General features: G+C 36.6%; 4 protein-coding genes across 7 annotated transcripts in view; 1 reads left to right on the forward strand and 3 right to left on the reverse strand.

Annotated features, from left to right (window-relative positions):
* Positions 1–1,649, forward strand: part of LOC6047011 (DNA polymerase theta) — a 57,209-nt gene extending 55,560 nt beyond the window's left edge. The window contains exon 7 of the mRNA XM_038259542.1: positions 269–1,649. Coding sequence (XP_038115470.1) covers positions 269–1,601 — 1,333 coding nt within the window. The 3' untranslated portion in view covers positions 1,602–1,649. The remainder of the gene's footprint in view (positions 1–268) is intronic.
* LOC6047012 (rhodanese domain-containing protein CG4456) lies at positions 1,641–2,207 on the reverse strand. The gene is made up of 3 exons (XM_001864088.2): positions 2,034–2,207; positions 1,812–1,971; positions 1,641–1,747 (listed from the first exon to the last, which is right to left on the reverse strand). The coding sequence occupies exons 1-3, from the start codon at positions 2,158–2,160 to the stop codon at positions 1,690–1,692; spliced, it is 345 nt and encodes a 114-aa protein (XP_001864123.2). The 5' UTR covers positions 2,161–2,207; the 3' UTR covers positions 1,641–1,689.
* Positions 2,208–9,251: 7,044 nt separating this feature from the next.
* Positions 9,252–22,718, reverse strand: LOC6047013 (rhodanese domain-containing protein CG4456). 4 transcript variants are annotated; one of them, XM_038264268.1, is made up of 4 exons: positions 22,601–22,718; positions 10,675–10,831; positions 9,515–9,674; positions 9,252–9,365 (listed from the first exon to the last, which is right to left on the reverse strand). In XM_038264268.1, the coding sequence occupies exons 2-4, from the start codon at positions 10,799–10,801 to the stop codon at positions 9,311–9,313; spliced, it is 342 nt and encodes a 113-aa protein (XP_038120196.1). In that variant the 5' UTR covers positions 10,802–10,831; positions 22,601–22,718; the 3' UTR covers positions 9,252–9,310. The 4 variants fall into 4 exon arrangements, with proteins under 4 accessions (XP_038120196.1, XP_038120197.1, XP_038120194.1 ...); XM_038264269.1 differs by lacking the exon at positions 22,601–22,718 and adding an exon at positions 22,321–22,448; XM_038264266.1 differs by lacking the exon at positions 22,601–22,718 and adding an exon at positions 16,337–16,489.
* On the reverse strand, positions 21,074–22,328 carry LOC6047014 (rhodanese domain-containing protein CG4456). The gene is made up of 4 exons (XM_001864090.2): positions 22,071–22,328; positions 21,523–21,714; positions 21,306–21,465; positions 21,074–21,218 (listed from the first exon to the last, which is right to left on the reverse strand). The coding sequence occupies exons 1-4, from the start codon at positions 22,237–22,239 to the stop codon at positions 21,152–21,154; spliced, it is 588 nt and encodes a 195-aa protein (XP_001864125.2). The 5' UTR covers positions 22,240–22,328; the 3' UTR covers positions 21,074–21,151.
* Positions 22,719–22,905: the final 187 nt, after the last annotated feature.

Raw genomic sequence — 22,905 nt, forward strand, 5'->3', positions numbered from 1 at the left:
GGGAATTCGAAAATGGGAGTGGCCTGCCTTATTACCGGCCGGCAGTGAAATTATTTGAAAGCATCAAGAATTTTAAAAGAGAGATATGAGCCAGTAACATGGAGTGAAACATTCACAGTTGTCATGGTATTCTTTACAGCAAGTTGACAGAAAATTTAACTCCATGTTGCACTTGGTGTATGCTGATCGTTAGGTGGTGTTAGCCCTTACGCTATTTAAAAAAATATCGAAGATTTAACTTTAACAAATATTTAATACTATTTTCCAGATGCACCGTCGAGTCCTTCCTGGTCCACCACCTGATCCTCTCCCAGCTGGATCATTTCACCACGCTGGACCGGCCCCAGGACATGACCGCCACCTTCACCAGCCGCGAAATGCCCATCCACGTGGCGCTCGCCCGCATGGAACTGGTTGGCTTCCCCGCCGATGGTGCCAAACTGGGCGCGCTGATCGCCCGTCTTAAGGCGGCCAAGGACCGAATCGCCGAGCGGGTTCGCCAGCTGAACGGCGGCCGGAAGTTGGACTTTGGTTCGACGCGGGAGGTTGCCGCGGTGCTGAAGGTCCCGAAGGATCGGAACGGGAGGGCGCGCACTTCGCGGCAGGTTCTGGAGCGGATCGATTCGCCGTTGGCGGCATTGGTCATTGCGTGGCGCAAGATTGACAGCAATCTGAGCAGGACGATTGAGCCGTTGGGACGGGGGATTGTCGGTGGGAGGAGGATTTACGGGAGCAGCTATTGCTTTACGTCGACTGGGAGGATTTCGATGCACGAGCCGAACCTGCAGACGGTGGTGAAGGACTTTCGGGTGGAGATTGAGCCGGGGAAGGTGGAGTTGTTCAGCTGTCGGGGGACGTTCGCCTGTGAAGACTCGTCCAAGGTGTTGATTTCGGCGGATTTCTGTCAGCTAGAGCTGTGCGTGTTGACGCACCTGTCCCAGGATCGGAAGTTGCTGGCCGTTATGAAGAGTGGCAAGGACGTGTTTAGGGGGATCGCGGCCAAGTGGAACCACATCGAGGACGAGCGGGAAGTTTCGGACGAGCTGAGGAATTACACCAAGGCTATTGTGTACGGCGTGATTTATGGGATGGGCGCCAGGTCGATGGCCGCCGAGCTGAACGTGGACGAAGACACGGCGCGCACGCTGATGGAGCAGTTCCACGCGACCTACCCGGAGATTAGACGGTATGCGGAAAAAGTGGTTCAAGTTACGCGTGAACGCGGTTACATCGAAACGCTCACCGGCCGTAGACGATATCTGCCGGCGATTCACAGCACGGAGGCGACGAAGCGATCGGAAGCGGAACGGCAAGCGGTGTGTACGACGGTGCAGGGGTCGGCGGCGGACATTCTGAAGAATGCGATCCTTCGGATGGCGCGGAATTTACGTAAGTACCGAGAGCGGTTGGCCTTAGGGGAGGTCGAGCTGGTTCTGCACATGCACGATGAGTTGATCTTTGAGGCGCCGCGGGATCAGGCCAGGAAGGTGGGGAAGATCCTCAAGTCCAGCATGGAAAACTGTGCCAACTTGAGCTTGCCGCTGAGGGTCAAGGTGAAAAGTGGACCGAGCTGGGGAGAGCTCGTGGAAATTCAAGTTTGACACTGTTTTATTTTAACCGTTGCAACTAAAGACTGATTATTTGTTGAACACGATTTATTCCTTCTCTTCGAAAGCCATTTCAACAAACTTAGTTTAATCCTTGCTTAGTTGACCACTCGCTCCAAGATCCTTTGTAATTTCTTGCCCTAAAATAAAAAAAAACAAAAATCTCACTTTATAATCCACCAAAATCAAAACAAAAAGTCTCACTTTTCAAATCCAAGAGCTGTGGCCGCATCCGCGGCCTTCTGCGCGCGTCCCCCTTTACCACAGTGGAAAATCATCTCCGTCCCAAGTTCCGGCTTGTCGCGTCCATACTTTGCCTTGAACTCGTCGGCCGACAACTTTAAAGTTTCCTCCAGCGTTGGCACTGAAAAAAAGTCATCAATTTAACTCGTACCAAACTTGAAAAAGCAAAAAAAAAAATCTCACATGGAATGTTGATGCTGGTTGGGATTTTCCCGGTTTTCTCGCGCTCGTCCGGGTTTCGGACGTCCACGAGCAGCTTCTCCGGGTGGTTGGGCAGGTCCAGGACTTCCTCGTAGGTGGCGATCGACATTGTGAAGGGAGCAGTACTGACTAAACTCTGGCAATCGCCGTTGAATCGCCAAATTTAAGGCAGAAGCGCGGGGTTTATGGCTGATAAGAGGCGGTGTGTGAGTTTTTAGGGGAGGTGGGGTTATTTGGATCTTCTTTTTTAATTTGTGTTTTCGTTCAATATTTGTTTCTCATCAACAAGAAAACAAATATTTCAAGTAATAATCGTTAATTTGTTTTAAACAATCAAATCTTTGGCCCAAGCTACCCTACAATGCCCAAAATACATGATAACTAATTTTAATTGTTTGCTCTTAACACAGCCAATAAGATAGTCTTTTGGATGGCGTGTTTGATAACGATTTCTCAAGTGAATCAGCGGAAGCAAACAAGCATGATGCAACGTAATGGCCATAATTTTTTGAAATTTGAATCGGGAAAAATCTAAAAAAAAACTTACGAGCGTTTTGGAAATACTTTCAAGTAGCGTTTAAATTATAGCAGATTATAAAAGAAGTCCCATGCAACAAATTAGTTTACTCTAGTCTTTAAAAAAATCTAATTCACGTTGCATTTAGATCCTTTTTTTTAAAGAATGTGTGACAAAAGGTCAAAATGACAAAAGGTCGAATGTTGTATAAGACAAATGGACAAAAGGTCGAATCTTGACTCATAAAATATGTATGTGGAATTTTTTTTTTTCTAGCAAGTTCGTATTTTTACGTAAATTATTCCATTCTTCATTATGAGCAGTTCTATTAACTAAATAGCACAATTATTTTTCAAGTTATTTCATTCTTTAAAAAACTATAAAATCACTCGAAAAATGAACTTCCTTATTTGACCTCTTAGACCCACCTTTACGTGTACATATCGACTCAGAATCAAAAACTGAACAAATCTGGATTTTTTTTTTGAAAAGGTCCAATAAACCAAATTTTCAGTTCTTGCTTTTTGGGTGTTTTCGAAACCGCCTTGAGTCAGGGGTATTAAAAAACACCCAAAAAGCAAAAACAGAAAATTTGGTTTATTGGACCTTTTCAAAAAAAAAAAAATTCCAGAAATGTCTGTGTGTGCGATTGGATGTGGATGTGTGCACCGAAATATTCTCATTCATCTATCTAAGCACTGGCTGAACCCGTTTGGGTCGTTTTGGTCGCATTCGATTCGTCTTGGGGTCCCATAAGTCCCTATTGAAAATTATGCAGTTTAGTAAAGTACTTCAAAAGTTATGCTAAAATAACAATTTTGACTTAAGTCCGGAAGATTGTAAAAAAAGTGTTTTGTGTAAGAAAACCCGTCATGTTATACATTTTTAGAAAGGCATTTAAAAGACCTTTCCAACGCATCCAAAAGATTGAAGATCTGATAACCTTATCAACAGTTATGAGCACTTAACTTATCAGATATTTTGATGAAAATTATGTCCTTATCAATCATGTGACCCATCGTTAGATGTGTAATCAAAAGACCTGGCAACCATATCAAGAGTATATTAATGTGAGGAAGGCACTAACCACCATAAGGTGGATTAAGCAAGGTTTTTATAATGTAATTTTACCTCAATTTAGAATTAAAATGTCAGAATACTCAAAAAAAGTTGTAAATTACATATTTTCAATCCTTTCCTCTATCTATTCTTTTTATATAAGTAATTTTGAAGGTTATTTTGTAACATTTTTCCTTCCCCTGCTCAATTTGTTCTCCCGTGTACCTCTAACACCGTTTGAATGAGTCAGCTGTTGAAATGTACCCCATATCTCAGCTTAGGTTAATTACTGCACTGATGTTTTTGCCAAAACAATCCAATAAATGAAATGAAATGAAAAAAAAACATATTTTCAGAGGTAAAATCACACATCTTTTTTTGACATAAAAGATGTACCACTTCCAAGATGTAATTTTACCATGATTTTTACTGTGTAATAGAGTTTAAATAGTTAAAATATTTGCAGTATATCTTTTATTTTTAAAATGTCTGAAATATTTTTTTTCCGAAATTACCAAATTACCGAAATATCTGAAATATTATGAAATAATTGGTAAGGAAACTTCCAACAGTAAACATATTTAAAAGTTTACAGGATATTAATTTCAACGTAAAAATGTATAAAAATTAGTAAATTTGAAATAGGACCGTTGCAAACATAATTCGACCCCTTCCCTCCTTCAAAATCGATCCGATAAATTAGCGGGAAGATTTTTTTTCAACATTCTAATGGAATCAGAAGTCTAACCAATCTGAAATGCATTTTGCTGCGTTGAAAATCATTACGTCATGATTCGAAATTCGGAATCTTAGTAGCATATCATTTTTGTTATAGCTGACAAAAAATCATGTAATAAGTTGGAAATGAAGAAATATCATCAGGATGTAGGGGAAATCTACCCATTTTAATCCTAATAAGCGGTCGTGTTTGAATGATGCTGGATAATCTAGAGTCTCCCTTGAATTTTACTAAAACCAAGTACACCAACGAGTAGAGCAAGTTTTTGTGAACATTTCTGTTTATTTTCACTTTCACTAAAAGTTATTCTATTTCTTTACCAAGCATTTAACAAAAAAAAATTCCCAAGGGTATTCTAATCGAGGCGAATGCATTGGGCCACGCCCATTTTTCTAATATCGGCTTAGTTCTTTTTTCTTCCAACACTCTGTCGAGTGTTGCCATTTGCGCTGACAGTTCAAACGAACTCTCACGAAAAGTGGCATTTATAGGGAAAGTTTCCTGACATCGCTGGCTGTGCTGCTGGTGGTGTTGACGGCCAGCCTTTGTTCTTTTTTGCCTTCGTCTCTCGCTCGGTTTTCTTCAGCCTTCGATTGGAATGCAAAGTGAAAATTGAAACGTCAAACGACTTGGCGCGTTTGTTTTTTTGATGGCGCTTGCTAATTTATTACATTTTTCGGGATTATTCTTCAAGTGAGTGCCTTACTAATGATCAAAAGAACATGTTGCCGGTAGTTGGAAGCAATTTCATATCTTAAGCGCCGTGAAAAAGTAAGCGAAAGTTAAAAGTTAATTTTGGCGATATTCATTAAGCATTTGAGGGATTCTCGTGTGTGTCACTGTGTGTGCCAACAAAATGATGAGAAGTGGTCTCGCAAAATACAAATTATGATTAAAAGTGCATTAAATGTGATCTTTTTGGCCAGTAAGTGGCATACATTTGCGTGCTTACTCGAGGCGGTGCTGTTGCTGGTAAGTTTATAGCCCAGGGGTGCTCAAAGTTTTTGGAGGCCGGGCCAAATTAAAAGCCCGAATGAGCTTGCGGGCCAAATTTACAAAATAGGTTATAAACAAAATTAAATAACGTTTTGATTTAAAAGACTGGAAAATAAATCTATAAGTATTTTTTATTTCTGTTTGTGAATTTTTGTGGCCCGCGGACCACGTTTGGCCCGCGGGCCATACTTTGGTCACCCCTGTTATAGCCCAAATAGTATTTTTGGAGCTTTAATCGAGCATCAAACTCTCCATATGACAAAGATAGGTGTTTGATTGGAAAGGGTAGATTTCCCCTAGTATTAACAGTCAGTTTTAAGAGAATGCATGCAAATTATGTCTTTTCTAACAATTTTTCATGAGAATTTAAAAATAAAATGACTTGTTGTGCTTCGAATCCCGGACTCTGATAAAAGCTGATTCGAAATCCGGACACTTTTGCTTGAAATTCCGGACACTCGTTTTTGCTAATGAATCGCACAAATTTGGACTGAAATGTTAGGGAATGGAATTCTTTAGGTCTCAAATAAGCTGTTAACATCAAAACAATCGATATTTTATATAAAAATTTGCTTGAATTTACGGAAATCTCGGTCAAAAATCCACCAAAGCATCTACCGGTGGATATTTTTCTACCACAGATTTTTGTGCGATCAATGTGGTAGATGCTTTGGTGGATTTTTGACAGTTCGAATTATTTCCAGAAAATCCACCGCGGTTAACCAAATCAAATTAACAAAAACCCTCTGGTCTGGGAATTCGAATCATGATGTTATTTATGCTCGCTTAAAAATATTTTTTTTAGTGATTTATTTTAGGCAGTTGCAAATATTTTCAAAAGTTTATGTCGCCCCCTTCAAAAATGGTCCGAAAAATCAGAGGGCAATTTTTTTTATCAAATAGCATCAAAATTTTAATGGAAATAGAAGTATAATCAACTGAGAGCAATCTTGAATGCCTTTTTTCTGCATTGATAATCATATTTACTATGTTTGGGCACGTTTAAAAATAGTTTGAACTTTTATGTAATTACAATGTACAGCACCGCAAAAACTTTTTTTTTTGCAAAAATTAAATTTTCGTTTATTTTTTGAAATTTTGAAAATTCATGATTGCAAAACAACTGGACAGGAATATAATGCATTTTAAAATACATTTTTTCATTCAAATGTTGAACCGTGGCCTTTTCATTTTGTTTTTACTTTTTTTATTTTCGCGAACATATTTTTTTGTCAACTCTTTGATATTTTTAATAGGGTATATGACCCTATTTTGGACCTAGTACCTATTTTGGACCTATTTTTATTAATCGAGGTAGTTCAGGCTTTTAAAGTACGAATTCACTGAATCCAACCAACAGAAAGTGTAAGCAGGATCGTTTTGTAGCTTACCTCTTCCAAAAATGTTAACATTTTTGATTATTTCCGCCTTTTCAGCCACTTTTTCCAATGCCATTCGTATTTCCTACCATTTTCCTAGCACATAGATTAGGTCCAAAATTCCAGCCTCGTTGCTTATCAGATTTGGCTCGAGACACCTTGATGATTTTTTCTGTTTTGCACTGACACCAAGCAATTTCGTCCGGTTTCCGAGTCATGTAACTGTTGTTTATTCAATTCTTTTATGTTTTTCATCACTAAACCATTGAAATAACTATTCTATTATCGAAAAAAACTCAATTCAAAATATTTTTTCAAATCAGTCGCGTTGGATCAGTTTTTGGACCTACTTTGCCGTCGGTTCAAGGCTATCACTAACACATGTATAACAAGGTGTTGCCAGTTTAGTTTATCAATTTGTTTCGATATTTCATTGAAATTAATTGATAATTTTTAATTTAATATTTTGAATTGAATTTCTTTACTGTAATTATTTGAAAGAAATCTAAGTTTTAAAAAGCAAATGATTAACAGCAACAACGAAAATATGTTTTTTAAACGATAAAATTGCAAATTGATGATAGAGATTTAGATGATTGTTAGGACCGATTGCAAAGTATCCCAAAATTTAAACTGATGTTGCTTTATTTTTGTCGTAACATCATTATCACCAATTTAGCTGCATATATTTTTAATTGTTGCTTCAAAAAATGCAAATTGGCTACCCTGTTGGAATTGAAGGGGAAACGATTGAAAAACCTAAAGGGTCTAGTTCATTTAATCGTCAGCTGTCACCGTGACAGGAGCTGTCAACATTGCTTACGAGTGGTTTTTGAAAAAGTCGTATGAATTAAATTTAAAAAAATCTTGAGTTAGTTTTGAAAAGATCCTAAGCGCTAGTTATATACAAATCAATTTTTCGATCAGTTCTCGATCAATTGACGAATTATAAATAAAAAATGCTTTGAATTGTCATCTGCACGTCTTTTAAATGCTCTTTACTGGAAAACAAACAAAATTTGGTTTGATTCAGAGAAAAAAATCAAATAAGTGTCGGAGATCGTGATGGCTGTTACGACGTATTGCAAACTAATCAGAAAAATATTTATATGGAAAAAAGCTACTATGTCAATCATGTTAGAAACACAATAGAACCAGCTAGAAAAATAAAAATCATCGAAAAAAAAATTGCAAAAGAGGTGCAATGTTAACTTTATGAATTTTATGATTTGAGACATATCTGATTACCGTAAATCTGAGTGACTTTGATAGGTTTGAGATTTTTCCGCAAAATGAAGAGTACAAATTAAATACGTACGGAATGGTATGGAATCATACTGACCGTGGTAGAGAAATGCTCAAAGTACCTCATGAAGAACTTTTCATGAGATTTTTAAAGGTTTAAAAAGTTAGTTAACTATAATTAATAAAATTTTGATAAAAAGCATTATTTTAATCTTCTCAAAGTGTCATGATTTTCTCAATGAACATAATTTTGAATCATAAAACGGAATGCATTTTCGGATTCTTCAGACAATCTTGTACTAAGAAAATGTAAAATAAGTTTGTGAATAAAAAGTCTTATTAAATATTATTTGTTTTTGAAACATAATTTAAAAAAATCTCCTAATTTAAAGGCATTTTCAGTAAAACAAATTCATATAAAATATGAAGACTTTTGATTCGTTCTTCGAATTCAGTTAAACATGTAATACATATGAATGGCTTGTGTAAAATGCATTTTACAACATTTTTTTTTATTCTTGTAGTAACGCTGAGAAGGCTAAGGCTTGTGAATACATTAGTTACAAAGTTTTTGCAGTATACATCTATTTTCATTAAAATTTAGAAGTTTCTGAATTAATATTTATTGCTTCTTGATTATTCGGAGCAGCATTGAATGGGAATCGACATAAACTTCGAAAAATGCGACAGCCTAAGGCAGGCCTGTCAACCTTTGTTGATTTTTTACGTGAAATGAAGATAATCGAATTCGCTGGTCATCTGAGAACCGATTCCACCAAATAAATCACGAGAAAATGTGCAATCCTTATTTTGACGATCAAAAATGTAAAAATTCAGTCAAAAAGGTTGGGCAGGGTGTTAATTTTTTTTTAAAGAGATATAAACTATTTTTTTGCGTTTTTTTTTCATTACGTAACGCAAAACAAATTATATCATAATTTCTTATTTATGTCGTTAAAAATTAAAGAAAAATCAATCTAATTCAAAATAAACACAGAGATTAAATTTTCAGAAGATCTGGTTAATCAAAAGAGAACAGTAAATTGAATTAAAATACATAAAATTAGGTTCTTATTTTTTTTTTCTTATGAAATTTCAAAACATTGCTGCGATACGTTCACTTAAATCTCGGGAATTCCAGAGATATTAACACATTTTCTGGGAAACGGGAATTTCTTTTTTATGGAAAATCCAGAAATTTTCGAGACGGGAAATTGAATATTGAAGAATTGAAGTATTTCGGATTAAGAATTTTCTAACAAGTGTAAATTTTTAGTGCTTAATAATTTATTGAATATGCAATTAATACTTTATTTCTTCCAAATCACTTGCCCTGCTTGGCAGCCCACTCGGTCCAGGAACCCTTGTAGTTTTTGGCACTGCAATTAAAAAGAAAGCGTTAGTGTTTACATATAAATAGTTTTTTAAGCAAAATAACAAAGTAGTAAAATTTGATGACAATGATGATGACTGAAAAGAACCCAACACCGCAGAAGAAGACCTTTCCCATAATTAAAAAAAAACATACTTGGTAAACCCTAGTCCGAGGGCTGTGTTGGTTGCGGTCTGCGCCCGGCCTCCCAGCTTGCAGGAAAAGATAACCTCGGTTTCCGGCGTGGGCTTGTCGCGCCCGTACTTGGCCTTGAACTCATCCGCTGGCAGCTGCAGGGCCTGCTCGACGGTGGGAACTGCATGGGGGTGAGGAGAGGAGAAAAAAGAAGACAAATATTTGAGAAACTCTCTACGAATTTGGGTTGAAGAAAATTTTGCAGCAAAAAAATCGAACTTTTGGTGTACACGTTCTAATAATAGAAATGCTTTTTAAAAATGCCCCATAAACATAAATTTTGATCAGTTTTCAAGCTTAACTAACACTGTCTTGAATTTTAGAAAATATTGATTTTATTTAAATTGTAGCCAAAGATTAACAAACAGAGCAGTAAAAAAATGTATCGAATTCAAATCGCAAAAAAGGCTAAACTACAAAAATAAATTTCCCCATAATCAATCTTTTGCACAATCAAGCTTATATTTGGCCATACAATGAAGCCTGCCAGGTAAGGCGAAAAGTCAAATTTTATCCACCATACACGGAAAAAAATGTTTGGGAGAAATCATGAATTTCGATTTATGAATTCGTGAACAATTTATTAATGATTTCGTGATACTTTTCTTGATTTCATTTATTCATTCATGAAATCGTGTATAAAAATTTATGAATTTTATTTATTTGATGCCGGACTTCAGAACTTTGTACACATTTTCGGTAAATTTGAGAATTAATACATTTCGTAGAGAATCGCTCATTTTCGACAACACAGAAAAAACCAAATTGAACAAAAAGCAGACAATGTTAGAGAGCAAAACGATATGATAGAGGTTGATGGAAGGTTACGATGATGATCCACGCACAACCTTTCGTAACAAACTTGTAGGAAACCAAATTCCCTTACTTGGAATACCCCAGCGCACTGATCGTGTCCAGCGCCATCTGGCTACGACGTCCCGTTCGACAGGACATTATGATGTAGCGATCCTTGTCCGGCTTCGCAACTCCGTACAGTTTCAAAAACTCCTCCGAAGTGGTCTCCGGCGCAAAGGCCTTCTCCACTTGGTCCACTTGTGGAAAATGAATTTTGTCGAGTCATTGAGTTTCCCCTTAAATTGGTGACGCAAAGCCAAACTCACGTGGAATGTTGACGGCAGTCGGGATGGCCCCCGTTGAGGCGACCTCGTCCACGCCACGGACGTCAATCAGCAGCTTTTCCGGGTGGTTCGGCAGGTCCAGGACTTCCTCGTAGGTGGCGATCGACATGCTGTTGCCGGCGGTGAACAAGTTGGAGACCTGGCGAGGGCAATGGAAAGTTTGGGACTGAATTAAAGAAAAGGGCACTGGCGGTGGGTGAATAAATAGATAGCTTATCGGTTTCTTGTTTTTGGGGTTATTATGTTTATTTTTAGGGGGTGATAATGGGGATTCGATTTTTTATCGTTCCCTTTGAAGTAAAGCATTGAAGTTGATTGATTCATGTGGCCCTTGTTTTTTTTTTGGAATCGTTGTTGAGGCACTCGTTGCAAGTTGAGCATGATTTGCATTTTTTTAATCTTTACTAAATTGCAAAAAATGTATTGAAATAAATTGAATTTTTAATTAAACAATGATTTTTGAAAAATTATTAAACATATGGTCAAAACGGTATCCAGAAGACATTTCGATGCCAACATTTCAAAAAGCATCATGTACAAACCATGCGTTTTGAGAAAAACGCATTTGAATGTTGAGCATCCATTTTCAATTACCATTTTTATATAAAAGCAAAATAAGATGTTCTAATGATAACAAACGATGAAAAACGTTGCTTTTGTTGATACTTGATCATCCATATTCAATAAAACATTATTTCCGTAATTTTATTTGAGAAAAACAAACATAACTTCTTTTGAAACCACCAACGTCGATATCACCCTGCTGTCACTGAGGGGGGCGCTTTGTTATGATTCGTTTTTCTTCGCCGAATGTACATGTCGCTTTTTTCATGTTGCTGTTTTTTTCGTCACGAGGTTTATGTAGCCTTTTGTTTGACAGTTTGACAGGGCTATATAAACAGGGACTGCTGATGGCCGAGATTTTGTTTATGTTACTTTATTTAAAATCATGATTAAACAGACTTTACTGAAGTAACTTTTGCTCATTTTTGGTGGAGAGGTAGCTTATTAGAAGTACTTTCAGAATATACAATAACCCAGAAAGTGTTAAAATGTACATGATGCCTTTTGAAATGTTACCGTCGATTTGTTCAAAACCTTTTTTATTTTAATTTTTGTCTTTTTAGAAAGTAGCAAGTTTCTTTTTTAAGTTTATTTCCTTTGACTCTGACTAAAAAATATGAAAATTGAAATCTCGAGCCATGCTTTCAACACTTAAATGAAAAAAGTGTTTAAAAATGCACAAGACACTTGTCCAGTTTTTTGCAATCATTTGTTCCAAATTATTTAAGAATTGACGTTTGTTTTTTGTTCGAAAAAAAAAGGTTTTTATCGTGGTTAAATTCGATATTCATCATAATTCTAAATATTTTTAAACGAGCAAAAACATGGTAAACAAAAATAGTTAGTGCATTAAAATGCAATTTACTTTGTTTACAGTAAATCAAACTTCTTTTATCATGACTTTTTTTAGGATATTTGAAAAATATGTTGCAACGGCCTTAAAAAATTTAACAATACTTTTGCCTTCCTCACTGAGGTAAGGCTATAATCCTGCTCTAAAAATGAACTTTTCATAAAAAGCTCGAATACCCACCTTCATATATACATATCGACTCAGAATCGAAAACTGAACAAATGTCTGTGTGTGTGTGTGTATGTGTGTGTGTGTGTATGTATGTATGTGTTCAAAAATCTTGCCAAGTTTTCTCAGCACTGGCTGAACCGATTTTGATCGAACCAGTTGCATTCGACTTGGTTTAGGGTCCCATACATCGCTATTGAATTGTTTGAAGTTTCGATAAGTAGTTCAAAAGTTATGTATAAAAATGTGTTTTCTCATATATCCGGATCTCAATTATATGCATGTAAACGATGTCCGGATCCATCATCCAACCCATCGTTGGTTAGGTAATCAAGAGACCTTTCCAACAAGTCCACAACATCGAAGATCTGGCAACCCTGTCTCGAGTTATGACCACTTAAGTGATATTTATGTACTTTTTTGAAGCCGGATCTCAATTAAATGCATGTAAACGATGTCCGGATCCATCATCCGACCCATCGTTGGTTAGGTAATCAAGAGACCTTTCCAACGAGTCGACGACATTGAAGATCTGGCAACCCTGTCTCGAGTTATGACCACTTAAGCGATATTTATGTACTTTTTTGAAGCCGGATCTCACTTAAATGCATGTAAACGATGTCCGGATCCATCATCCGACCCATCGTTGGTTAGGTAATCAAGAGACCTTTCCAACGAGTCGACGACATTGAAGATCTGGCAACCCTGTCTCGAGTTATGACCACTTAAGTGATATTTATGTACTTTTTTGAAGCCGAATCTCACTTAAATGTATGTAAACGATGTCCGGATCCATCATCCGACCCATTGTTGATTAGGTTATCAAGAGACCTTTCCAACGAGTCCACAACATCGAAGATCTGGCAACCCTGTCTCGATTTATGACCACTTAAGTGATATTTATGTACTTTTTTGAAGCCGGATCTTACTTAAATGCATGTAAAAGATGTCCGGATCCATCATCCGACCCATCATTGGTTAGGTAATCGAGAGATCTTTCCAAGGAGTCCACATAATTGAAAATCTGGCAACCCTGTCTCGAGTTATGACAACTTAAATTGTATCTGTGTACTTATTTTTCTGGACCTAAAAAAAATAGCAGAAATATGTGTCCAAACCAATATTACACATTGTTGGTATAAAGTGAGGAAGGCATCAACCACATAGGTGGATTAAGTTAGTTTTTTTTTGTTAATTCTTGTCAGGCTATTTAAAAAAAGTCTGTTTTAAAGTACGAGTTTAAAAAATTTGTTCAGGAAAAACATTACGACAAAGTTGACTTTATAGCTGTCGGTCACTATTGTTAGTACCAACCACCAGAGTCTTCCTTTTATCTACAAGGACTTCGCCGCCCTGGGCTCTTAAGTGTTTGAGTACGGCACGGAGCGACTAATTTAAGAATTTAAGAGCGTCCGCTGTGGGATTCGAACCAGCAACCTCTGGATTGTGAGTCCAGTGCGCGGTCCGATTGATCCACATAGACGGAAAAATCATAAAATGCTTTAAATATTGTAACAATTGTGTAATCGGCCGTCGCAAATATTCTTCTTGATTGTCAACGACTAATAAATCTATGCATTATAAAAAAAATATGACTAATCAAAGTTGAGAAATTTTTGTCAAAAAATGTGTTATTTTATCTCCTAAATAAGGCTGCGAATGACCAAGAAGGTTAAAGCTGCCAGAAATAAAGGAATTAACAACAACAACCTCCTAAATTTAGGTAATTTAACACATTTGCGACCTTTGCTGTGGGTTAAAAAAAAAACTGGGTAAAATTATACGTTACAATTTACTTGTTTTTTTAGCTTAAAACGCTTTTGAGTAACTATAGATGTTCAAAATAGTCATTTTGCATGATTGAAGATTGGTTTCTCCTTACAAGTCTCCATGCAAATTTGGAAGCGGTTCATAGAAAAGGGCAATCCAAGAAGCACCATTAGATCGAGTTGATGGCATCGGCAAAGTTGAAGGTTACGATAATTACATTTCAAAAGGGTTTTCTTTTAAAAATAATTATATAAACCCAACTTATGACCAAAAATTCAGGGCAAATTCAGATTCAGCGGGCAAAATTACATGGAAAAAAACATATATTTAAACAATTTTCGATTATGGTTTTCCCTTGAAAATAGACTTTTTCAAATGAAGATATCTTGAGTTTAAAGAAAAACACCCCTAAGATTTTTTCAGCGTTTATAGTGCTACACCCAACCGGCGGTCGCATGATTTTGATGCATGGCAGCATGAAAGTATATCAGAATCTGCATGAAAACTGTCCTCATGCATTTTTTGCGATAAAGGGGTATGACATTTTTGCCCGTTACCGACAATTATCGACATTACCGACGGCAGATTGATTGTATTGCAGAAAAAAAAAACCTTAACAGAACGAGGATTGAACCATCAACTTCTAGGTTGCTGATCCGACACGCTACCACCGCGCCTTGGACGCTTGATGAATGGTGAGGGACAGAGCGCGAACATAATGTTCTCTCTAGATTGTTTCTCGGGGACGCGCCAGCATTCTATGTGTTGGTGAGAACTGCAGATCGCTGACGTGTTTACACGCGGGCAAAAATGATCTATGGGCTTGCTGCAAAAAATGTAATAAAATATAACATTTTCTGCAGCAAATTCACTGTTGCAGATTTTGAGATATATTTTTCGTTTGGGTGAGATTTCCTCTTTCAAATGCAACCTGGTGCTTACAGTTTGGCTTGCGCCTTTTCGAGATATTTATGGTTCAAATTTGCATCTTTTTTACCTTGAAATGGTTCTGACTTTTGACCCTTAAGTTCAAATTGACCTGTCAAAAATAAAAATGTTCGTTTTTTAGTGCTCCAAATATCGCTTTTCTCTTAACGGTACACATCAACCATAGTTTTTGCACCCAGATTTATGTTACAGGCATTTTAGTATCTTAAAAACTCCGGGAACTATTGATATATTTTTTTATTCATCCCCTAAATTACTGTCTTCGTTGTAATTAACAACAGTTTGTCTTTTTTACAATCAGATTCTTGCAGGATTGGGTTTGTAAGTTTGACAATTTTGGAATAAGACAACAACTTCCTTGGTTGCTGTGCACCCTAAAGCTTAACCCTGGAATGCCTTGTTCAAAAAACTGATTTTTGATGGTTTGCTCAGATGCTTTCTATAAATTCGGTCATAGGAGGCGTAGATTACGAGATTAACTTTTGGTGTCTTGGACAAAGTTGCTTGGATTCGCGAGCCCAACAACTTTCTACAAGACAGCAAAATTCCCAAAAATATTCATGTAAAGTTAGATTTTCAAAATCACCCTAATCGTGAACCAACCTAATTTTCAACCAAACCAAAAGTTGCCCCTTTCCATTTGCAAAAACTCTTCTGAAGACACTAGAGCTCCAAAACGTCACCATTTTTCGGAAAATCCATTTTCCACTTAATTTTGCGATCTGGACCACAGTTTTTTCAAGTTTTTCTCACAGATAAAAAAATGTGAAGATTCCACTTAAAAGTGAATTTAACGTTCAATTTAACATCCAAAAGTATTTTTTGAAGGTTTTCTGGTAAATTTTCGACTTTGAAAAATATTTGCAACGGCCTAACTTGGCGAAAAACTAAACGTCCGTCATATCACTTTTTTGCGATATTCTCTGCTCTTTTTGGAAACTGCAACCGAACGTCACAAAGTGCTGATGAGTTAATATAAGGTGCCCGATAAATATACATGTCTTCCTTAGGTATATGATTCAAGATAACTCTTGTTCCGTTATTTGTTTTCTCAGAGTGTTGTTCACACCAAATTTCTATTTGGTATTCATATAGGTTATCTTTTGAGTTTTTTTTTGATTGTTGTTCAATATTGTTACAATCTAGTTACACGGCTTTGATTTCTTTTTTTAATCTTTAAATCATTTTCGAGACTATAAAACACAGCTTCAAAAAAAAATTTATCACACTTAATTCGATCATTCATTATTTGAATTTAAATAGTTGAGAGTAACACAAAAGCTTTCTACAAATTTCGCCACTTTCTCACTAACAAAATAAAAATCACTTAACAATATTTACCCAGTTAAGAAGTGCAGCACACATCAAACGGAATGCTGGCTCGCTACTAAGGTGCAAGAAAGGTCAAGTAACGCGATGTCGCTGGGCTCAGTTGGAATGTACTACGTTCCGTTGCTTGGTTACAACTGAGGTGCCACCACAAAGCCAGCCGTGGGATCAGTCCAAGACTTGAAATCCATCGGTTATACACGAAGCCTGCTTTGATGTGGTATATAGCGATGTGAAAATGTGTGTCCGGGTGTGATGCTCGCACACATCAACACTGGCCGCTAATTATCGCTGGAACCTACCAAGTGTTCCCTCGCCGGCTTGATTGTGGTGACTTAATATTTGATGCTCGCTAGTCGTTCACCTATTTGGACTTTTAGTAGAAACATTGCTCAGTTTTTTTGGTAAATATTTTAAAAGCAGTTTTCAATTTATTTATTTTTGCTTTGCTTAAACAAAACATTAAAACATGAAATAAATAATTATCTTATTGTATTTTTTTATACATTTTGACAATAACTATTTTTTTAGTTTTCAATCAAACTTATTTTAGGCTAGATTTTTTTTAAACAAATTCAAAAATGATTCCAAAATTACAGCTCTCTACCCTTTTAACCAACTTCGTCGCGAATTAAAGCGAAAAATCAAGAGAAGAAGTAAATAACTTTCCGCACTCTCACGTGTCACGGTGAAATCGGGGTTTGATCTGCAGACCGGGTTGTTTCTGCAAAGTCACCATGACTCGGCGTTTTAGGCTGGCTCCACTTTTATGTACCTTTTTATGTATACCAAATTTGCGGGAGTGTCCGAAGCCCGGTTAAATTTAGAACTCAAGACCGGTTAGTATAAGAAGGAATGAAGATGCGAACAAAACAAGTGCCTCAAGAATTGGGGAAGTGAAACGGTCAGTGATGTCAAACGGGTTTTTCGCAGACATCATTATGACTTGGGATTAACATTGAGTCGGAGCTGAAAAATAAATCAGTTTTCGTGAAAACTTGAGTTAGTGCTGAAGATTTCTTACTTTTTGAACTGCTCTTTTAGTACAAAAAAGAAAATAGCATTTTTATTATGTTTCTTCATAAACAAAAAAGTAAATGTAACGAATGAAGGAGAATTTTTTAGTAATGGTCCCGTGATATTAATAACTAGTAAATAGTAACAGTAAAACGTTTTTCCTACAGTTGATTGATAAGAAATTGCTAACGTTTTAAAACCTTGTGATAAGGTTCGGGGTTTAACTCTACATGTGGCTTGCTTCAACATTTCACTGATAACAAAGCCTTTCGTAGGGAAAATGTTTTAGCTTAAAGAATTGTTAAGGGTTAAGACATTGCAATATCTTGATTAATTCTCTACGTTTTCGATTTAATGTGTCCAAGTAAATCATTTTGCATCATTTGTTTCTCCATACCAAAAAAGCTATAAAATAAAAATATGCGTATCTCGAAAAGAGATTTTCTGATCGATTTGGTGTCTTCAAAAAAATTATAGTTTATAATCAGGGCTTTTTAGAAATAAGAGCTTGACTTAAACATTACTCATTTTTAAAATAACTTTTTCTATAGAAATTAATCGTATGCAGTCCAGACTCGATTATCCGAAGACCTTGACAAAAAATCACTTCGGATAATAGAAGCACGGTGTCACGGGTATGAATCTTTAAGCAATTTCAATATGGCGACTTGTATCAGAAGAAATTGAATCATTTTCGCTAGTTCTCACTGATCTGTGTTCTGCGTGCACGTCCGCAAACACAGACCACACACATACTAACACGAAGCGCCACCAAGAGGCAAAAGGTGATTACGAATATTTTTGACACTTTCGTTAAAAATATGCGGTTTTGCAAAAACAAATAACAAAACCAACTTTTAAGTGTAGTTCGACTGTCAAACTTGTAATTCGTTGCTGATTTGTTTGAAAATTTGTGAAAAATAATGAGTTTTTTTGCAGCACCCATTTTGGACGGACATTTCTGTTGTCACCTTCTGGTTCCTTGGATTGGCCATGGATAATTTCACAGTGTAATAAACAGGGCAGCTACCACCACGTGGCGCCACTGTTCCGAATGAGAAAATGATACAGGTTTTTCAGACGAGTTTCAATCCCGTGACGGTGTGTTTCCTAGAACAAACTTAAGATAAAAAAATTCGGCTAGTCTGATATTTGACACCATGCAAGAAGGGCTCTTTCCCGACAATTTGCGGAGTCCCGAATGTCATGGTGTAATATGGCAGAAGATTGAAAAAAAAAATGTTGGGAACCTTTTGGGTAAAAGGACCTAATAAAATTAATTTAAGAGTGAGTTTTTCTCCAATGTGTAACAGGTCGTATCGTATCGTCGTATCATGAAATTACCTATCTTTTGACCTATAGGAGTATGGGTGTTGGAGGCTGTTGGAAAAAGATATTAAGGTTTTAAAAAAATCCATTTTTAACAGTAATTTGCAAAAGCTATGAGAAAAAATCAAACCAATACTGGATGTCTATGGCACATTTTGAAGTGCTTCAAAAGACCTTTCAAATGCATCTACGAGAGTTGGAATTGAAGAAGTTTTACGGAAATGCGAGCAATTTTAAGATTTTTAATGTTTTTTCGACCTCAAACTTCAAAGCCCGTTTTACCCCACTTCCCTTAGTCGTAGAGGGCTCATATTTGGCATGAGTTCATCTCATGTATAGACAAACAAACGCTGAAAGTTTCATCCAATTCCGAGCACCTCGATACGACCTCTAGAACAAACCGAGCAATATTTACAAATACTGCCTCTTAATGAAAAAAACATAAAAACATGTTTGGTAATAAATAGCTTCTGAACTAAATACTCTAAGTTTAGCAAGGCTTTAAGCTCGAATTTGTATCCGGGCAATCTCTTGCTGTATTTTCAATACGAATTGTACAAAGAAAAGATTTTTATTCGGTCGTTTTTAGGTTTCCAGCTTAGAGTTTTGGGTTATTTCAAAGAAAGCTACACAGAAAAAAAAATGATGGAAATATTCATCAGGAAATGGTGACAGATTTTGTGGCAAAATAAATGATAAATTTTACCCCAAAAAAAGATGAATTTTCATCAGTTTTTGATGAATATTCATCAGGTTCACATTTTTACTATTTTTTTATGTAATATTACACAAATAAAGAGGTAATATTCAACCTACCAAATTTTCAACATTCCAAAATTTAACTTTTTTTTTCTGTGTACACAGAAAAAAAATGATGGTAATATCATCAGGAAATGGTGACAGATTTTGTGGCAAAAAAAAAAATGATAAATTTTACCCCAGAAAATTAATGAATTTTCATCAGTTTTTGATGAATATTCATCAGGTTCACATTTTTACACATTTTTTATGTAATATTACTCAAAAAAGAGGTTATATTCAACCTACCAAATTTTCAACATTCCAAAATTCAACTTTTTTTTCTGTGTAGACGCCCCGACGAAATATTTCGCCGGACTCCGCAAAATGTCGGTAAAAAAATGTCCTTCATGTTGAAAAATATCAGACTTGCAGAACTACAAGCCATAGTCTCAACATTTGAATGCACTTTACACTAGTTCGATTCACAGAAAAAAAAATGATGGTAATATTCATCAGGAAATGGTGACAGATGGTGTGGCTAAAAAATGATGAATTTTACCCTAGAAAATGATGAATAATTGTCATCAGTTTTTGATGAATATTCATCAGGTGTGAACCTGATTTAATTTTTACTCATTTTTTATGTAATATTACTCAAAAAAGAGGTAATATTCAACCTACCAAATCATCAATACATGCAACTTTGCCGAAGATACCAAACCTTCAATAGGTACAGGTAATTATTTTTCAAGAGTATTTTCGATTGAAAAGTTCACTTTTCATCCAAAAAATGATTTTTTTTAAAGTTGAGTTAAAAAAATATGAGGTCATTTTTGTTTGAAGTTTTTGTTACACCTTTCGTAAAAAATATCAAGGGGCAAAACATTGCATGAAATTTTAATTTTAATTGTAAACACTTCTAGAGTTTTTTTTTTTTTGAAAAGGACCAATGAACTAAATTTTCAGTTTTTGCTTTTTGGGTGTTTTTAAAACCGCCTTGAGTCAGAGGTATTAAAAAACACCCAAAAAGCAAAAACTGAAAATTTAGTTCATTGGTCCTTTTCAAAAAAAAAAAACTCCAGACTTGTACAATCGATTGTAAACGACAGTTCAGACTCGATTATCCTGAGGCCTCGGAAAAATTTCTCTTAGGATAATCGAATCAAAAATTAATGAAATCTTGGAATAATGCATTTGGTAATGTAACAGGCAATTAACCATTTCTCGGATGAGCTTTCAAAAAGCCGTAAGAGCCACCGTGACCTCTGACACTAATTTTCGTTTTTTCTCGTAAATGAAACAAAATTTCATTTATTTTAAGTTTGGGACACTTGAAGGACATGTAGATGAACAATTTCGAACATTTTTGATTTTGGTTTTTCGTAAGTTGGTCGAGTACCGATGCAAAAAGGACTTTGTTTACCAATGGCTCTCACGGCTTTTTGAAAACTAATCCGAGATTTAAACAAATATCTGAATTTGACTAAATTGACTAAAAATTAAAGAGATTGTTTTTTTTAAGATAGCTAGAAATTGCGTTTCATTTTCGTAATGCAAAACATTAAAAATTATATTCCTAAAGTCATATTAATGAAATAAACAAAAACTTTCAACGAGTAAAAAGGCTTGTAATGTGTGAATCAGTCTAAATCAAAGACATTCTTTTACAAACACTCCTGAACTGTTTATTTTCGCTCAAACTGAATTATTATTTTTCAATGCAATCGATCCGCCGAGTTGTTACGGATCCATTGGCAGTCCATTCTTTTCCGCGTACTCCAACCAGGAACCGACATAGTTCTTCACGCTGAAATTATAGGTTAGCAAAAAAAAAAAAAGAAACACGCAAATTACGTGACATAATGCTATAAATAATTCAACCTGAGAGACTCACTTCTTGAAGCCCAGCTTGTCGGCCTCGTTGGCGGCCATTCCTGCGCGCACTCCCGACCGACAGCTGAAGATGATGGGATCGCTTTCGGCCGGCTTCTTGCGACCGTACTTGGCCTGGAATGCCTCCGGGGACAGTTTCAGCTCATCGGCGACGGTTTTCACTGGAAATTTTGATTTTAATTTAAATCGATAAAAAGAGTTTTTTTTCTTCAACTTACGTGGAATATTGATGCTCGTCGGGATCACTCCGGTGGCGGCCAGCTCCTCCGGATTGCGCACGTCCACCAGCAGCTTCTCGGGGTGATTCGGCAGGTCGACGATCTCATCGTAGGATGCCACCAGCTTCGGGTCGATGCAGGACTTGTCGAATTTGTTCACCGAACAGTCGCCGCCATGGCAACGCCGAACGCCTACGAGCAGAACCAAGGCCAACGTTGATAGCGACACCAGGGCAGAGAAACGGGACGCCATGTTTTTGTGGTTAAGGAGAAGCTTTGCTTATGTGTGCTGTTGTCTCTTCACCTCGAACGATCGAGTGCAACTGAACCGTGCAGACTCGGCGAAGGTTTATTTATTTAATCAGGATCAACATGACTAGTTTTGTTTTTAAAGAGATTCGCATTCGGAAGATTAATTTTCAGAGAAATGGCAAAACCTGTTTGTCTATCCTAAATCAGGATGACTTGCCAAAGTTTGCGATCCATCAAAATAAATGAACCTTCATCATCCCGAGTTAAAAAAAAAAATCCTAGCGATGTCAACTTACCGCCTACTGAGGAGTTCAATACCGCTCTCACTCGATCGGATCCCAGCAAGCTGCCACTACAGCGGATGCCGGCCAACTTTGTGACATTGACAGTGAAGTGTCGGCGGACCAGCTGGGCGGCGGGCCCGGCCCGCAACATCAGTCTTAATCCGGCGAGGGAGGCGTTCATCTTATCACAGATTTTGGTTGAGGACTGCGCGAGTGGGATCGACAAGCACGATTTGATATGTAGGACTTGGTATTTATTTACCTTCGCGATGAACTGGTGGGGTTTGAGACGGTTATGCAACCATGGAGCGAGGAGGGTTTATGATTGTGTGGCCGACGTACACAATACACACGTGTTATGTTTTGGGAGTTCTTGACGTTCTACGCATGTACTCGATAACTTGTTGAATCTGTTTTGGTTTGTTTTTATATGGGACAATTTGACTTATTTACTCTTGGCAATGATTGTTCTCTTCAGATGTATAAATTTCGATGGTTTTTCTTAATTGTTGAATAAACTCTTCAATAATATTTTCACTTACCTGAACAAATGGAAAAATATGATCCTCAGAACTAGAAACTGTGAACTGTAAGGAATAACTAAACCGATACGAGTAACAAAGTACTTTTATATTTGTGTGTGCGTTTGTCTGTGTTAAACGAAGCACACAGATTGACGTTTTCTGACGCGATTGCTCCAAATCCAAACTGCTAGAATCAAGCAAAAGCTTCGTTTTTGAATCTCAGTAGCGAACAAGATTTGTAAATTTTGCAATTCTGCTGTGAAATAACTTTTCCTGTCCTTCCGAAGAATCGAAACGGGCTACTTCTCCCTACCACAAATAAC

This window comes from Culex quinquefasciatus, chromosome 3, assembly GCF_015732765.1.
Source record: "Culex quinquefasciatus strain JHB chromosome 3, VPISU_Cqui_1.0_pri_paternal, whole genome shotgun sequence".
Taxonomy (NCBI): domain Eukaryota; kingdom Metazoa; phylum Arthropoda; class Insecta; order Diptera; family Culicidae; genus Culex; species Culex quinquefasciatus.

Bases quoted from the DNA above. Each gene is read 5' to 3' on its own strand.
- LOC6047012 (XM_001864088.2), bottom strand. From the start codon at position 2,160: ATGTCGATCGCCACCTACGAGGAAGTCCTGGACCTGCCCAACCACCCG. The intron at 1,972-2,033 runs GTGAGATTTTTT...ACTTTTTTTCAG, and splicing joins AACCAGCATCAACATTCCAT to TGCCAACGCTGGAGGAAACT. The intron at 1,748-1,811 runs GTGAGACTTTTT...TTTTTATTTTAG, and splicing joins ACAGCTCTTGGATTTGAAAA to GGCAAGAAATTACAAAGGAT.
- LOC6047013 (XM_038264266.1), bottom strand. From the start codon at position 16,360: ATGTGTGCTGCACTTCTTAACTGG. The intron at 10,832-16,336 runs GTAAATATTGTT...TGCCCTCGCCAG, and splicing joins GTGCTGCACTTCTTAACTGG to GTCTCCAACTTGTTCACCGC. The intron at 9,366-9,514 runs GTATGTTTTTTT...TTTTAATTGCAG, and splicing joins CTCGGACTAGGGTTTACCAA to TGCCAAAAACTACAAGGGTT.
- LOC6047014 (XM_001864090.2), bottom strand. From the start codon at position 22,239: ATGAACGCCTCCCTCGCCGGATTAAGACTGATGTTGCGGGCCGGGCCC. The intron at 21,466-21,522 runs GTAAGTTGAAGA...CAAAATTTCCAG, and splicing joins GACGAGCATCAATATTCCAC to TGAAAACCGTCGCCGATGAG. The intron at 21,219-21,305 runs GTGAGTCTCTCA...CTATAATTTCAG, and splicing joins GACAAGCTGGGCTTCAAGAA to CGTGAAGAACTATGTCGGTT.